The sequence below is a fragment of the Adelges cooleyi genome, unplaced genomic scaffold (genome assembly GCF_023614345.1).
Source record: "Adelges cooleyi isolate 19-005CV unplaced genomic scaffold, UGA_ACOO_1.1 ACOO_flye_CR_arks_rails_tigmint_CR_PRNA_2, whole genome shotgun sequence".
Classification (NCBI taxonomy): Eukaryota; Metazoa; Arthropoda; class Insecta; order Hemiptera; family Adelgidae; genus Adelges; species Adelges cooleyi.
The window spans coordinates 12,085,934-12,103,645 of record NW_026095860.1 but is presented as its reverse complement, the minus strand read 5'-3'; the positions used below and the strand labels follow the sequence as shown (position 1 = coordinate 12,103,645).

Here is a 17,712-nt window from a genome sequence, read left to right as displayed (position 1 = left end):
ATCCTTAATTGCATGTGTGTCCTGTTTAGGTATATTTCTTTCTGTACTTTCATTTTCTGATTCACATGAGTACCATTTTTCTTCACTTTTTTGGGGTTTTCTACAATATTTTTTTTTTGCAGATCTTCCTTGTTTGTTAGTTTCTTTTTAGTCGTCTCCAGTGGTTCTGTGTAGTTAACAGGACTGTTTTCATCTGAGTTTTTAAAAGATCTATTTTGTATATTACGCTCTATTGGTACATTATTTGTCGAATGGTTTTCTTCGTTGGATGACTTAATTTTTTGTGTTTTAGCTTCAGTACTTGAAATATTCATTTTCTCATCTACTTTAACATTCTCTTTTGAAATTTTGCTTTTTCCGTTTTCATTTGCGCCATTATTACTATTATTTATTTCTGTTTTCGTATGTACTATTGAATCATCCAAGTACGGGTCATTCAAGACATTTTTTAGAACAACATCTTCTGGTATAGGTATCTGGTGTCTTCCTACATCAATAACTGGTTCTAATGATTTCGTTTTTTCTAATCGGACGGAATGCTTATTTTGACCATGTTGTTGTTCTAGATTTTTGGTTTCGTGCTCTTTCATGTCTTCATTTGAATTCATCATTGATGATATTATACCCTTCTGATCAACCTCTTTAGCATCGTCTTCATGAGTTTCGTCTGATGTTGATGATTCTGTGTTGATCTTATCGTCGACATTTCGCTCGAACCATTTTGTATTGATGGCCAACTCGAATGTTTTTGGATTACTGTGCTTTAACTTTTTCGAGGAATGAAAAAGTGATTCCATTAATCTAAAGTCTACTCCTTGTAAAATGGCACGTATATGATTCATAAATATAAAAGCACGAGTGTAATTATAGTTAAGTCGGTTTAGGTTCTCAATGGGTTTTGAACTATATTTAAATGGTAATCCCTTTGTATTAGCAAATTTTATTAACTCGTCATATTTCTTTTGAAGTTCATTTTCACTTATTAGAACATTTTTTTTAGCATTAATATTTTTGAATTGTGGTGCAATAGAATCTAGATCATTCTCTATTAAAGTTGTACCTATACCATTATGAAAACAAGAATTAGAATCATTTAATAGTGTATGCAATATACCGCCTAAACCTTTGTCATCTTGTAGTCCTAAATAATTAATTAGAGGTTTTAATATTTTTACTAGTTGATTGTTTGCTTTCGATATTGCCAGTGCACTAACAGCTATCGTCTCGTTTGATACGTTTCCATATGATTTCTCTAATATTAATATGTGTGACCATATGAAGCGTAAAATAAGTACTTTTAACATATCTTTAAACTGTGAATGGTAATTTTGAAAACCGTCCAATCTATCATACACAAGTGCAGGATTTTCTTTCAGATCAGTACATCGTGTGTGATGTATATCGGTCGCGTTACCCCAATTGATATTAGAATCGTATTTAGTTTGTAAATCTTTCAAAACATTGTCTTTTAAGCCAACATAGTTCAAGTACATACGGTCAATCGTAAGGTTCTGTTCGTGTTCTTGTCCGATTTTTAGCGCTGCATTGTTATTATATAGTTTGTTGGCATCTTTCTTGTATTCCTCAATTACTCCTGGAACACACTCAGGTGTATTCGATTTTTTTATCGATATATAGCTTTTATAAGTTGGACACGTCTCGCTAGATATAAACAGTTTATTTTTCTTATCACAAAAGTCTGCGTATGTTTCTAGATTAGCCATTACACTATAATGAATATCATACAATTTCACCAGGGTCTGTTGATAGTTTTTGCCATTGTTGTTGTTGATGTAAGTTACAAAGGACCGAATTTGACAAGTGTAAATGTAAAACAACAACATATCGTACATAGATTTCTCGAATCCAATATTGGAGAGTATGATGTTCATATTTAATGCATGCTGGTTAAACGATTCGATCTCGTTCGTTGCGTCGACTACATTGTTTTTGTTGATCTCGTCGTCGTCGTTCCAAGTCAGTAGATTTTTAGATAGCATCATATACGACAAGGCTATTAATGTGAATCCACATCTAACGTTTTTCTTTTCTTCCTCGATCCGTTGTATTAGACTTGTATTCGATGCGGCGTTATAATTACTCCTTTTTAAATTTTCCTTACCATAACCATTTTCAATTTCATAAACTTCAAAATACTTACTTATTAGTTCTTCATTTCCCGTAGCTGCCACTGGTAAACTTCCAAAAAACCACCCAAGTAAAACCCATAGAAGTTTAAAGACATTGCACAAATACATAATAAAACCCGGTTGTAAAAACACTATTATTATAACGTTAATACTGCAAATCGTCTTTTAATTATTAATTTAAGCAAGTGTAAAAATTAAAAAAAAAAAATCAAATTATGGTATAAATTAATACGGGTTTTATTTGCTTCTATAATTTTCGAGTAAGTAACCATAACTGCGTAACTGGGCCACGCTTATGTTGTATTTGTTTAATGTTCAGAAAAACAAAACCATAACTCATCGTTTTAGGTAAATAATTAAAATACATAATACTTATTGTCACATTACACATAGTGACTTATTGACATATGGAGCACTCTAAACTAACATCATTATATCATTTCCTTATGCGCTGTATAAGCACTTTTGTATACGAAATGTTTGAAACACACACACATATACTGTAAACAAAATTTCTTTTTACCTTCTACCCGAAAACTAAGATGCCGCCAAAATGTAGTCCGGAATGAGGGAAAGGGGGTTGATTCTAAAACTAGCAGATTGATAAAAATTAAAAACATATGTTCCCTTAAAAAAAAAACTTGTTTTACGTTTAAAGGTTGAAGGCAAAGATTTTCTAAGTATTGAAGTTGTGTATCTAAAAGTATAGGAAAAAAATTATTTCATCGCTGTGTTAATTAAATGTTCTTTCTTTTTTTTTCCGCTCTAGTTTATACATACATTCAATATTGTATCTACTAGTCGTTTAAACAAATAAATACATAGTTTCATTCAGGCCAATACGACGACTGTTTAATGGTATATAGTATCTAATCAAATATTATAGGATTCACGCACGTATGGTGGCATTAGTTTTCCTACCGCTGTGTAAATATTTTGCGTTGGTGTAGTACTATTGCCAATATGTAACGCCGTTGAACTACTTCTTGAAGGCGTATTGTTTTCGATGAAAGATGTTATACACAATAACACAATGTTTTCTTATAAAAATGTCCAAACCAAATGAGTAAACTAACTGTTACTACTGAAAACCAAAAAAATATTTGTTGCAAAATGCAAGTTAAAATATAGTATTTAAATTTGTAGAAATCGATTTGCTATGATTTTAATCATTTGTATTTTAAACAACCAATCACATTCATACTACTCTTTTTGCATTTAGAAGTTTTCATTACATATTATAATTTATCATGACAATACTTATTATACAGTACAAACAAAAAAAGAGTTAGGCAATCCTACTTGACGAGATTGGAAGCTGGTTGTTTTTAAGGAGTTTAATATAGGCAATATTTTTTAAAAAAATTGGTTTTTAAAATTTTTTTTACCATGTCGATTAATTTTCCGGTTAATTATTAAATTGTATAATTTTTTCTAAGCCATTTTAGTTTATTTTAGGCCTAAAATCCTGATAAAATTACGCTTACTTAGAATAATCAGATATTAATTTTCTAAAGAGATTTGAAATATTTGACTACTCTACTAGGATATGCAAGAAACAAAATTTTCTTTAAAAAAAATCAGTTCCTTGTAATCAAATAAATTAAATTTGCCAATTTTTCAATATTAAAAAACAATTTTTTTACATAAAATAAATCAAAAATCAGTTTCCGTCATAGCTCAGTAAAGTAGCCAAAGTACTCATATATTATTATTGAAATAAAATCGGACCATCCTAAGAAGTCAGAAATTTTGTCAAGCTTTTTGGTCAAAAACGTCAAAAAAATAGACAGCTTTTATACCTCTAATAAAATTCTATCATGTCAACTTATTTTCAAGTTAATTTGTATTGGTTTTTATGATAAAATGTGTAATGCATAAACAATGTTTATATTTGTTGAGTTATAACCATTTTGGTAAAAAAATCCATGTTGTGTTTATATTTATTTATTTAACAGATATAGAAAATAATGTTTTAAAGTTTAATCTTATTGACTTCAATAACAATTTTATTTATAAATAGCAGCACGTTGACTGAATTTTTAACATTATTGAAACAATTTTTGTAAAGATTAGTTGTATGAAGACTTGAAAAATTAATTGGTCGAACACAATACTTAATTAGGAAAAGTTACTCGTTCCATAAGGCTCTATCAAACATTTCCTTGAAAATTTCTTCTTCTGACTGTTTTATTTCTGGTTCCAACTGAGATATATTTTCATCGCTTTGATAATCGACTTCGGAGAATATTTGAAACGATCTAATCATTTCAAAATGAATATCTTTGAACATGCCTCGCACGTGATGCTGAAAAACGTAAAGACTGATCGAAATCAAATCTTTTTCGTCGATTTCGGATAAAGGCTTAATGTGGTTTAATATTTTATGAATAGTGATTTTATGTTTAAGGCAAACGTCCAGGATGTTTCGAAATGTCTTGGAAAACGGGTTTTCACACTTGGAGATGTCTTCGTCCGTGTCAATGACCGACTGGTACAGTTTAGCGCCGATTAACGGGTAGCTCGTGACTGGCATTTGGTTACTGTCGAAAACGGTACTGCCCAATTGGGGCTTTTCCGTTACCGTGCACGCAAGCGTTGACGAGATGCGCGTTAGTTCTTCGAGTAACGCTTTGACGGCACTGTCCGTGTCCTGTCTAGACAGACGTTTGTACACGTTCAGGAATTGTCTGTCGTGCTGTAAGCCGAAATAATTCGCAAACCAGTCGAGCGTTTGTAGTATAACGACATTATTGTAGTCTTTCGGCTTGGAAAAAACCCGACCGCCAATAAAGTCCAACTGGCTTGTCTTGACGTTTAACAGCATAACGTATTTCCACACCATCCGGAGCAAGATCATTTTCAGCGTATCGACCACGGCCAGTTGGTACGCTTCTAGCGGCGCCGTCCCTTCGACGGACAAGTCCAACTGACGCGCTTTCTCGTAGCGACTCGCCAGTGCGGCCTTGATGTCCGTGCGGTTCACTTGCACGTCGTAAGCCCCCAAAAGCTCGTCCAGAACTTCTTCGTCGGCCAACACGTGGTTGAAATACAACGCGTCCGCCCGGAAGTAGTCGGCGTCGGTGGTGTCCAGACCGATGGTTTGGTTGACGGCTATTATCTGGGAGACAGTGTCCGCGTTTTCCTCAATTAGCCGGGCGATCGCTTCCGGTCGTCCGGCGGCGTCGTTCAACTTCCGGCGACACGCCGAGTTGCGGTTAAACGCGTTGAACTCGTTGAGCGCATCGCACTTGGACCGTTTGGCCAGTTGTTCCAACTTTTGCAACACGAACGCGTTGGCCTTGGCGAATCGGGCGGTCGATCCGTTCATCCGGTGCAAGTGCAAGTACATCATCCACAGACCGTCCATACGCCGGACGCCCCCGTTGTACAGCGTGACTATCATCAGCCGAACGGACTCTTCGTAGCGCGGACCCACCGACGCCGGCAAGTCGGCGGCTTCGACGGCCATCAGCACGTCGATCATGTACGCGTGACACGCGGTGTTGAACACGTACCCGCACTTGACGCGTTCGTACCGGCTTTGCAACACGGAAATCAGGACGGAATCGGGTACGTTGTCCAACATCAGCTTCGTTTCGGCCTGCGTCCAACCCTTCTCGTAGCCGGTGGCCAGCTGCTGCAAATTCAGACAAGACGACACCATTCTTTCGCGTTGTAATTGTTTATGACGATCGGGCGATGAGTGTCGTAAGCTACTCGCGGTCGAGACTAGGCTTAAACCCATCGAAAAATAAATGAAAACCGCTAAAACTACCATTTTTTTTTTTGGCCCAACAAACTCACTGAAATATTTATTTTGTGATTAAAGTTATGTTTAAGTTAAAATATACTTAAAGTATAAATAAAGTTTAAATACACTCGTTGTACAATCGCGGTTTACTTTGTATATAAGATAACGCATTAGAAAAATAATAAAACACCTTTTACTGATCCTATACTGATCGATAAATGTATTTTTTAAATAAAATTTCCACGCAGGTAAGTATGGTAAAAAAAAATCCATTTGCTTACCGTGTTGTTCGAGTAAACTACGCAGTCACGAACATATTTTTGCTGACTTTTGGTGGAAGATATTTGCATTGTTTTAGATGCACACTTGTAACTTAAATAGTTACAACTATCATTCTTAAATTTCAACGTTTTGTATTGATACGATTATATTGTAATATTGTGGTACAGTAAAATACTATTTATGAGCTTTAGAACGTCGTTTCACTGAAAATATAGCACAACTCAAACACATTGTTTTCAAATGCCTATTGCAGTAAAATATTCAAAGTAAATAAACTAAAATAGGGTCAGGGCAGGCGCATGGCGGAATAAAATAAGACAGGCGGTGTACCAACGCACGGTCATCTGAAGGAATTAAAAAAGTACCCGCAGATTAGGTCGAAATAAATTTCAAAAAATCGGTTTTAAAACAAAATCACAATAAATTGAATTAAAGTTGGATTTCAACTCTAACACCTGTTGCAATTGTCGAGCCGCAATATTTTTCAATAAAGGCTAATTATGTGTCTTTTGAAACACTGGCTTATACAGCTTTTATACGCCAAAGTTCTGCAACGATGCAACACAACGGTTCACAAATAAACAGTACAATAATATTGTTATGGCTCCGTGCGATTTTGTTGTTTACTTAGTATTTTTTTCTTAAAATTTACTGTTCAGTAAAAAAAAAAAAACAACAAATATAAACCGTAACGTCGTATTTTCGCGTTCCATACGTTACTGTTGTATTGAAGTAAAATAATTGTTCGGTTCAATCTAGACTTGTTGCACCTATCGAAATGATCAATTGCCAACAGCTATTGCTCAGAGTTGCCGTCTGTTCGGCATTACTGGCTAGAGTGGCCGACGTGAAGTCACAAAACGCGGACAAAATCAATCGGGTCAAGTTATATGAGAAACTATTGGCAATCGAGACGGGATACGCGAAACGACCGATCCAATTCGGCGTGAAGACGGACGACTTGTCCAAAGATCTGCTCGAGCAGTACATAGCCGAGGATACAGAGTCGCTGAGGTGCTTTTTCAAATTGGTCGGTCTGTCTTTTATGGAAATCACAAGGTACCTGTTGAAACTTCACGCCCACGACAGGGTCGGCATGACGATCGACACGATCGAGTCGTTGGAGCCGGACGCTTTGGCCATGATCACCGCGTACGGCAACCTGCAATTGGCCGGCGAGTACGACTTGTGGATGTTCTACATGTACACGGCGAAAATCCGGTCGTTTTGCGATTACTACCGGCAAAACGACGGCCGGGGTGACAAACAAATTCTGTTCAACCTGTCCGACATACACGAGAACGTGGCCAAACAACTGGAGGCGAACACCGCCGAATGCGTGCCGAACCGGTTTCAAGTTACCGGTTCGGGTTCTGAGCTTTTCGACCGGTTCAAAACCGTGCGGTTCACCGTCGACAACTACCGCGAGACGATGGAGTTGCTGCACGACTACCGGCAACAGTTGGCGCAGGTCATGGACAAAAACCTGACGTTGGCCGCGTTTACCGAAAACAGCGGTTCGTACAAGCTAGACCGTCTGTTCTTGACCAACCTGGTGATGGGCAAAGACAACTTGGACAATCTGATGAACCTGTACGACCCGTACATCAATTGGGGAGATACCAAGCGGACGGTCAGGGACGCGTACCGCGACGTGGTCGGCACGCCGATGGTAATGTACGACGGCATGAAAGACCTGAGGAAATACCACGCGCTGGTCAAGGACATGCTGACGGTGATCCTGTTGCGGATGGTGTGGACGCACGTGGAGTTGATGGGGGAAAAATTCGAAAAAAAACACAATCGATTGGAAAATTTTTTCATTAAAAGCAACGTCGACAAAAGCAACAAACCCATTGTGAAGATCATCAACGAGTTCGTCCGAGTGGTGAACCTAGGCGACAGTGTGCTGCACGACGTAATCGAATGTCTGGTTGCCGACTCGTGGAACTGCATTGCCGAAAAAGGAAAATCTAAGATCAAAAATCTACTGGTCGGCCTTTCGCTAAACTTGCAAGGTTTGGACGCGACCAGCGAACACGTGGTCGGCGACGAACAGGCGTTCAGTTCGAAAGTCGTCCAACTGATGAAGTTCGCCGAGTCCATAGGCGTATCTACCGAGTATAAGAAAAAAAAAGTAACCCCGAAGTCGGCTCTCGAATACAATTTCATCCGGGCTAAAATTTTCGTCAATCATTTAGAAAAATTGGGCGCCTCTGCCAATTACGAATTGATACATACGATTTTAAACTCTGTCATTTTCATTCCGTACGACGACATCAATGTTGAGCAATTTTTCAAAGACCAAACAAAAGGCAAACAATAGATAGCACAACAACCAGCAGAGTACAAACACTAACCGGAAAAATGACCACGTTAAAACTAAAATTCAATGATCACATCGCGTTAGGGTTGTCGCGGATCGTTAATAAGTTTAATATACAATAATATGTCAGCCGATTTTAAGTTAAGGCCCCTGGATACCGACCGTTTTTTTCAGCCAAAACACATCATTTTTTGTCCATCGCACAGGCCGAACCAGTGATTCGATAAGCAATCTAAAAACAGATATGAATTCGTCATGAAGTTAACTTGAGATCGGTCAGAGTATTTTTTCCAATTTTTTATTTTAACCTTTTCCAAATTTTATTTTAAAATTTGAAATGTTATCAAATGTTCAAACGTGTTTTATGCGTAGTAGGAATAAGATATCAAAAAAGTACGCTGACCGATCTCAAGTAAACTTCATGACAAATTCAACTCTGTTTTTAGATTACTTATCGGGTCGCTGGTTCAGCCTGTGCGATAGACAAAAAATGTACTACTATATTAACTAAAGTGGCTTTTACTCATAGACAAAATGATTTAAATTAAAAATATTACCATGAAGCTTATACAAATTAACCAGTAAATTAATTGACATGGTCGAAATTAATTAAAATCACTTTTTTCTTAAATATTGCCTATACAAAACTCCTTAAAAATGGACGGTATCCAGGGACCTTAAAACGAATTAATTAAAATAAATTTTAAATATTATGTATTAACCAAAAAATATTTTAAAGGGATGTAATAAATTACTGTATTACCTATGTACTTTACTTTACTTCACATTTTTGACTATAAGGTCGATAAATTAATTTAGAACAACAATAACACCTGTATTTTACATCGATAATTCACTAGTTATGTTATCGTTGTTAATTTCAACTGTATATTGAACTTGGATGGAGAGGTTATTGCCAGAGTAATATCCATATGTTACTATAGAAGTCCACACATGCAGAAACATTTAACTCCATGGTAAAATTTAGGTCATATACTGGCGTGACTAGTAAGGGGGACTTAGTCTCCTGACCAAAATTTAGTCCTCCCTAAAATATTCCTTGTTGACTTATATATTAGTTAAATTATAAAATGTTGTCATTTGAAAAATTAAATAGTTATAATTTAGAACGTTGTTAAACGTAACTTTTCCCATGTGGTTGCGTTTACAAGTATATGGTTATTTTAATTTTTTTTGTTTGTACATGTTTGTCAAAAAATGTTTAATATTTTTAATATTAAAAAGAAAACGATAAACAAACAAAATGTAGTGATTAAAGACACTAATTGAAATTCAACTGTATTCAAATGTAAGCTGCTTGGTGTTGCATTTACTTGGACAATAAGTTGTGCAACGACTGAAAGATCATTTCCTGTCATGAGACTTGTGTAACTCATGAATTAAAACATGGTTACAGTCGACAGTGTTACAAGAAGGGTTTTCAGAAATTGCCTTTATGTAATTAATGTTAAAAATATGTGATGATATGAGAAGAGAGTAAAATGCCGGTTCTGTCTACAATGGATTGGGCGTACGTCATCAAAATTTGATGCATTTGATGACATCAGCACATTCCATTCTAGACAGAATGGGCCTGCACTTTTGACGCAGGTCAGTGACTCTCCCTTCCCCTCCAACCCCGCCGACCATGTTATAGCATGCACTTTTGACATAGGTTAGTGACATACCTCTCCCCTCCGACCATCATAGACATGTTATCGTATGCCATCGAACCTAGGTCAGTGAGTTACCCCCACTCCGACCACTAGTCGATTGTACACTTGACATGGAAATCCGGATTTCCCTAGGAGGCAACTAAGATAAAAAAAAATATTAACTATCTGGCATGGGAGGCAACAAAAAAAATAGAGGCAATTCGTATTCGCCCTTTTGTTAGATGGTTTTTATCTCATTTAAAGTTTCTACATATACACACATACCTTTTTTGATGTCTTTTACACAAAAATCCAGAAAAATGTTTTAGCTTCGATGCAAAGCGAGAAGGTATTGGTTTTACTCTGATGTGTGGTTTTTTTAATTTATATACACTGTAACTTTTTTAATACTTGACCAATTCCTTCAAGTAGCAACTCTATAAATCACAAATTCTTTTTTTTTTCGATAGATTCACGCTTGATTGTTTAAATTATCTATTATTAGATAATCTGCTTCGTGCTAATTTTAAATTTTTAGTTTATCAACTTGTAACTCTAATTTTGTATAAAATATTTCATTACTTTGTTACTATGTTCAAATTAAGATATACAGGGTGATTTTTTTTATTATGAGCCATTCAATATCTCATAGGGTTTATAAAGAAATTAAAGTTTGTTTTTTCATATTGTTTTTGTACAATGTGATCTCAATTTTTCACAATTTTTTTTGTTTATACGCCTCTCCCAACTTAGTTTTTTTGATAGCAACTTTTGATACTTAAATGGTAACGTATATATTTGATTAATTTTTTTAATTGAAAATAATGTACTAAAAATGTTGACAGGTCGATAACCAGTTTTGTATAACTTATTTTAAAGTTATAAGGGTTTTAAAGTTAGATGGGAGGGGAAATGCGGTTGGGAAATGCGCGCAGATAAAAATAATACTACACTCCACCTTTCCTCCTGTCCTAATTTTGAAACTTCAACAACTTCAAAAATAGTTATCCGAAACTGGTTATCGACCAGCCAAAATTCTTAGTATATTATTCTCAACTTAAAAAGTTAATAAAATATATACGTTACCAATTAAATTTCAAAAGTTGCTATAAAAAAAACTAAGTTGGGAGAGGGGTAAAAACAAAAAAAATTGTGAAAAAATGAGATCACTTTCAAAAAAAAGCTTCGATGCAAATCAGTAGTTAGTATTTTCAAGCCAGTACAGTTCAAACCAAGCACAGTATAAACCAGCAAAGTTAGAAAGTATTAAGTTAAGGTTCTGTATTTACAAATAAGCATCAAAGCGTTATTTGAAAGTGATTTTATTGATTTCATCACTTTTATTTATAATAATTCATCTAGATCTGTGACCTCTCCGTCCCCTCGTTGCTTTGATTCCATTATCTCATACTCTACTGTACTAGTCCTCTTGTATAAAATCACTTTCAAATAAACGCTTTCATGCTTATTTGTAATTACAGAATCTCAATTTAATACTTTCTAACTTTGCTGGTTTATACTGTGCTTGGTTTGGACTTACTGGCTTGAAAATACTAACTACCGATTTGCATCAAAGCGTTTTTCGAAAGTGATTTTATCACTTTCAGATTTAAAAACTCCTGTAAACCTGTGACCTCCCCGTCACCACTATGCCCCGACCCCACTTTACTGGTTTTTTGTTTTTGTTTAAGTAGCTATTTACTAATTGTAAATGTATTTGTAATAATAATATGTGTTGTAATTTTTCATTTTTTACATTTGAAATGTATTAATTTTTTATTATCACGGAAATCGTTTGCAATTTCCTCAAGGTCAGGAATGAAATTGTTTGAAAATTGCCTATTTAGATGACAACCAATTCTATTTGGGTATACAGTCAGTATCTTGAGTATATTATTAAACGTTTTGTGGGATCTGTGAGGTTCATTCGGACATAGAGTTCAAAATCTCTCAGTATTAAAACAAATTATTAGGATAAAGATAATTGTATACAAAATTTTTTTTGTCAAATAAAAATTGTTACATGGATAAAATATGATTGTATTATATATAAGTATCAACGTACAATAGTATTAAGAGTCGTAAGAACACATTAAAGCGCCTATGCCTAAATACCATATGTTAAAATTAAACAAATTGTCAATACTTTAAACATATAGTTTTTATTTATTTGTCTGTACAGAGTACAGTTGTAACTTGTACAACTGAATTTTTGCGTTTGTACGCTACACGAAAATGAGCGAATATTTTTTTGAAAATACATAAATAATTTTTAATGGTAACACATTTAACATATTTCTATTTCTTTTTTTTACAATTCAAAGCAAAATATTTCAATTTGTTATGTTTGCTGTTCGTTTGCACAACGGTATATTATAATATCGGTTGTGTGTATCAACACCGCAATGTAAAACGGCTAAAACGATTTTGAAATCACAATTGGTATGAATAAATTGCACATTTTTGAATCAGGTCATGTAAAGGCTAAAAAAGGAACTCGTTAAAAAATGATTACTTATGTTATTTGTTTTTTAATTACTATAATAATGGAACAAAAAAAATATATAATGTTTGTTTTAAATACTTATTAATTTTACAGCATATATTTTAATTAACAGAAACATTAGTTTGTGTTGGTAGAATACAGTGCAATGAAAGAATAAAACAATATTTTTGAAAATAATATTAAAACGCAAACAATTTTAATTACCGAACTTGCAAACATGTTTTTTACCTAATAACCAGAGTAATAGATATTAAAATAATGTAAAGAGCATTGCGGCATTAGTACACAAGACAATATTGTCATGATCAGCGTGAAATAGGATTATTATTTTTTGATTTAGCATATCAGAACGAATATTTAGCAACTAGTTGGTTTTAACAAAAATCGTGTAGGTTTTGAGTGAAATCAAATTTTTTTCTTAGTCTATTTTTGCTTTTTCTATACGTTTCAAATCGTCGTTTTCATCTCAGGAAACTTAACTGGCACCGCCCATTCAAGTAACCGATGCACAAAATGAAAGTGGACGTCGGAAAAAACGCAAGCTACATGATTGACAAAAATGGCGGCTCGTATAAGATTCATTTTCAGACACGTTCTCTTCTTTACTTCGGGATTTCTGTCGATGATGGATGTGTCCAATTGTTCCTCGAATTCCTCCAGTCGATTAACCGCAAAGAAAAACGCGTTCGGGTCTTCGATCACGTTGTCGTCCGTTGCGTTCAACCCGGCAAAGTCCACGGTACACGACTGCAGCTGACTTGTGACCAGTTTGACCCCCCTGTCGGTGTAGATGCAACTCCACGGATATTTGATCAAACAGTTTTCCATTTTGGTTGCCTCGTGGATGTCCAGATCTAAGAACCGGTTGAATGGTTTCAAAATGTCTACAAGCAATCTGTTCTTCTTTATCACCTGCCTGTAAATCCACATTTTAAGCGGCAGATATTTATTCATCGCACCTTTTCTGATGTCTATTTCGGATTTGAGTAGTCTGATGTGAGCCAACGTTATTCGCAGCATAATGATTTTCATCAGGTTTTCGGTGAGCGTGAAGTATTTGCGAAACCCTTGCAGACCGTCAAACATTATCGATGGATTTTTGTCGATCTCGTGATAAGCTTGTCGAAGCGTGCTCTTCGTGTCTCCCCATTCGACCAGCGGGTCGTACCACATTAGGAACTTTTCCAAAACGTCTTCTTTGACGGCATAGCCGTTCAAGTACAGCATGTCGACCGCGTAGAGCTTGTAGTCTTTCTTGAACAATCCGGTGTCCCGGTTTGCCGCCAAACTCGTTTCCACTTGGGTTTTATACTTGCCCAACACCGCCAACGCTTTGCCGTAATGTTCCGCCGTTTTGTCTTTGCGCACTTGGTTGAATTCACCGTAACAATCGGACTGCACGCTTTTGATGTCGATTTCGTTTTCTTTGCATTTGACCGTCTTGAAGCTGTTTTTCAGTTGCGTTCTGACGTTGTCGTTGACGGCGGACAGGTTCAGTAGGATTTGTTCGGTTTCCGTATTGATGTCCTTATAAAACTTATAAAAATCATCGATTTTCACCGTGAACAAGTAAAGCAACCACAAACCGTAGCTGTCCCTTAATCTATAGTTGGAATAAGGCACGATAATTTGGTACACGTGGTCTTTCAACGACTCTATATGGCCAATTGTGTTTTCGATTTGGCTCTCGCCGTTAAACTTCAACAGATGCTTGATTATTCTCGAATAAGACAGCGCTATGTACGACAAGTAACATTTCAAGCAATCCTCTTCCGTCGCTATGGCGCGTTTCAGCTGAGTTTTAGTAACCGTGTCGTTTGTCGATTCCACCGTTTGTCGTCTTGGGTATCCCGTGCGGATCTCGGTCAATGTGGAATACCTGTGTTGCAATTTCATTTTGCTCGCATCGTTTTGGCCAAGCACCATTAAAAACGCTACAAGTCCGAGTAAAAATAATCGCCGATTCATTGTAATATCTGTGCCCAGAACCAAGACTGTACTAATAATTTTATATATTTTTTTCGTTAAATAAAGTAGAACGACGCGCGTTAAAAAATATGCAATAGGTATTGCACGCTTGCCAAAATATGTTGTTTGAATTTAGCGAAACAAAACAAAAATCATAGGCGTAAACAAATAGTCATATTTCGACAAATACTGCAATACATTTTTTGCTTAATATTAAGCTATAGAATCAAACATGTTGCATTTTGTATGTTTTTAGTTTTGTGAATATATATTTATATATATTTATATATACCATACCCATTGCGCATTATGATATTTGTCAGGCCAGCGGCATTTTTAATTTTCTTGAAACATGTCTAACATAAAATAAAAGTCGTTGTCTTATCAAACAACGATTTTTATAATAGGTAATATTCAACAAATTATGGCCCGAAGCTTGAAAACAAAGTCAGTCGAAAATGCTTATGCTGTTCAGGTACTAAAATCAAAATGCCAAATATAATCCGGGGGCCCATGGCATTGCCGTATCTGCGTTTTATTAGCTAAATTCCGCCAATATAGATAGAATTTAATGTCCTTAACACGAAATGATGATTAGCAGTCATTAAATTTAATGTAACATTGTTTTGAAATCATATTTACATTGAACGTGCCTAAATATTTTTATCTAATAACATAATGGTAGAGTTGATCATAAAATGCATAATAGGCAAAAATGTCAACTATGTTCATACATTTAAAAAAAAAATATAATTTGGATATTTGAATTATATTAATTTCTATCTCTCTTTCAGTTTTTAACACTTAAAAAAAAAATTACTGTTATTGTTTTTTTTTCAACTAATAATATTGTGTATACAATTAGTGATTAAAACAATTTTTATATAATTGTTTTCATTTCTTTTCAATAAGCGAACTCTTGTAGTATTCATGACTATGGTGATATGTCTAGCATTTATTTAAAAAAATTGTTTTGAAATACAATGTACGATTACAGGTGTTTTGACTTAGTAGACGTTTTGTTTTCAGACACATATTGTACAGTATATTCTTTATGTATGTGCAAATAATGATGTATTTTCGGTAACATATAATTTACATTACTTTTTTTATATGAAAATTTCATGTAACAATTTTGTTTACGTCGTATTTTAGTGAAGAAAAAAATTGTACCAGACCAATGCCTTATGTCGAATTGACAAAAGTTCCAAAGCTAACCTACTAGATTACTGTATAGAACTATCACAGGGGTTAGCATAGTGTTACAAATTAAACTAAGGAAGGCATCCAAGAAAAATGGTTTGAGAATAAGAAAGTGTAAAACAGAGTACTTTAGAATTTCATGCAGTAATAATGAGGTTTAAAGTAGAGAATTACTTTTTCTAGGAGAACAAGCAGTACATTTTAAATATTATAGAAAAATTAAATATTTGGAATCAGTTTTGTTTCAGAATAAAGGAATCAAAGAAACGCTAAAGTGAGTACAAGCGAAAAGAGGCACAATAGGTTGTGTGAACGAAAACAAATATTTAGAGGTAAAAGAAAAATATTATAAATTTGAGGTGTGACCAAAAATGATGTAAGAAAGTGAGGATTTAACATTGAATAAGTGCGATTTATAGAAAACGGTAGTTGCCAAAATTATAATAAAATAGTCCTTTTGTGTAGATAATGTCAACAAGAATTCATAGCGTTCAGTATTTAATAGCAAATTAATTGAAATTGGTTTTTCATTTAAGTTTCATGTAAAAAATACATAAATGATTGCAATAGAATGTTATCATTTTGTTTACAATAAATAGATCCATTCAAAAAACATGTTTTAAGCTTATTAAACACTATCAATGTTAACAGTTAAACAATTATTATTATAATAAGGCCAGCAAAATGAGAACCACTATTATTGAGCGCTTATCAGTGATTTTTTTCAGGGTTTTCTACACAATTTACCAGCCTAAAATTATTTTTTAACTCTCATTATTTAAACTATTATTGCATTTCACATTGCAATTGAATAACGAGTAGTCAAAATTCGATATAATTTAAGTTTAATAACCGTTTATTTTTAAATGTGTATATATTCATATACATATCATACTAAATTATATAATTATATCAGAAATATTGTGCGTATATATTATATAAATAAAGAACATTACCGTTATTTTTATTTTTAATTCTTCTCAATTGCTGAATCAAATTTTTCTTGGTAATCTCGAGGAGAGAATAGATATGATGGAAAATTAAACAGTTGATAATACGAAATATCGGGCCAACTAATGATACCGTCTACTGGCTCCTTGGGAGTAACAACAAGGTTGTTTTGTTTTTTGGCCGGGTTACTCATTGGTGGCGGTTTTTGATCGGCGGTGTCCGGTGGTGCTAATGGGAAAAAAATAAACACTCTAAGTACATTAAAAGCTTATTGGTTTTCAGGGATCAAATAGTAATTACTTTACTAAAATCAATATGTTCGAAATGTTTAATACTGTTATAGAATACGGTTTTAAGGCATATTTTGATAATATTATAAAATGCAAGATTTGAGAGTTTTAGAAAAATACAAATTTATTAATTTAATAACTATAAAAATTATAGTGGCAATAAGAAACTATTGGATAAAAATCTACTAAATACAGACATTAACGGCTGAAGAGTGAAGATGAATAAAAGCATATGGCACTAAAATAAGATACCTCGTTCCATGTTAGTGGAAATTTCAGCATAATGCTCATCAGGACATTCTTCCATTTGTATTGATACTTCAATGTATTTCGTTGGTGGAGCATCTTCCATTTTTATAAAAATTTCAACATAATTTTGATTACGGACCTCTTGCATTTGTATTGATATTTCAACGTATTTCATTGGGGAGACATCTTCCATTGTAATTGAAATTTCAACATACTTTTGCATTGCGTACTCGTCTCTGTCAATCTGTTCCATTTCGATCGTGACTTGCAAGTATTCTTCGACGAGGGATATCTCGGTCATTTGTATCGACATTTCAATGTATTGATTGTCTTCAGTTTTTTCTGGCGGAAACATATTCGATTTGAGTTTATCCAGAG

At 34.4% G+C, this 17,712-nt stretch overlaps 1 protein-coding gene across 1 annotated transcript; it reads right to left on the bottom strand.

Annotated features, from left to right (window-relative positions):
- Positions 1-4,237: 4,237 nt before the first annotated feature.
- Positions 4,238-6,590, bottom strand: LOC126833610 (uncharacterized). The gene is made up of 2 exons (XM_050565040.1): positions 6,186-6,590; positions 4,238-5,956 (listed from the first exon to the last, which is right to left on the bottom strand). Exon 2 carries the CDS (start codon positions 5,929-5,931, stop codon positions 4,282-4,284), a length of 1,650 nt encoding a protein of 549 aa, XP_050420997.1. The 5' UTR covers positions 5,932-5,956; positions 6,186-6,590; the 3' UTR covers positions 4,238-4,281.
- Between the last annotated feature and the right edge of the window lie 11,122 nt (positions 6,591-17,712).

Coding starts and splice junctions, on each gene's coding strand:
- LOC126833610 (XM_050565040.1), bottom strand. CDS start 5,931: ATGGTAGTTTTAGCGGTTTTCATTTATTTTTCGATGGGTTTAAGCCTA.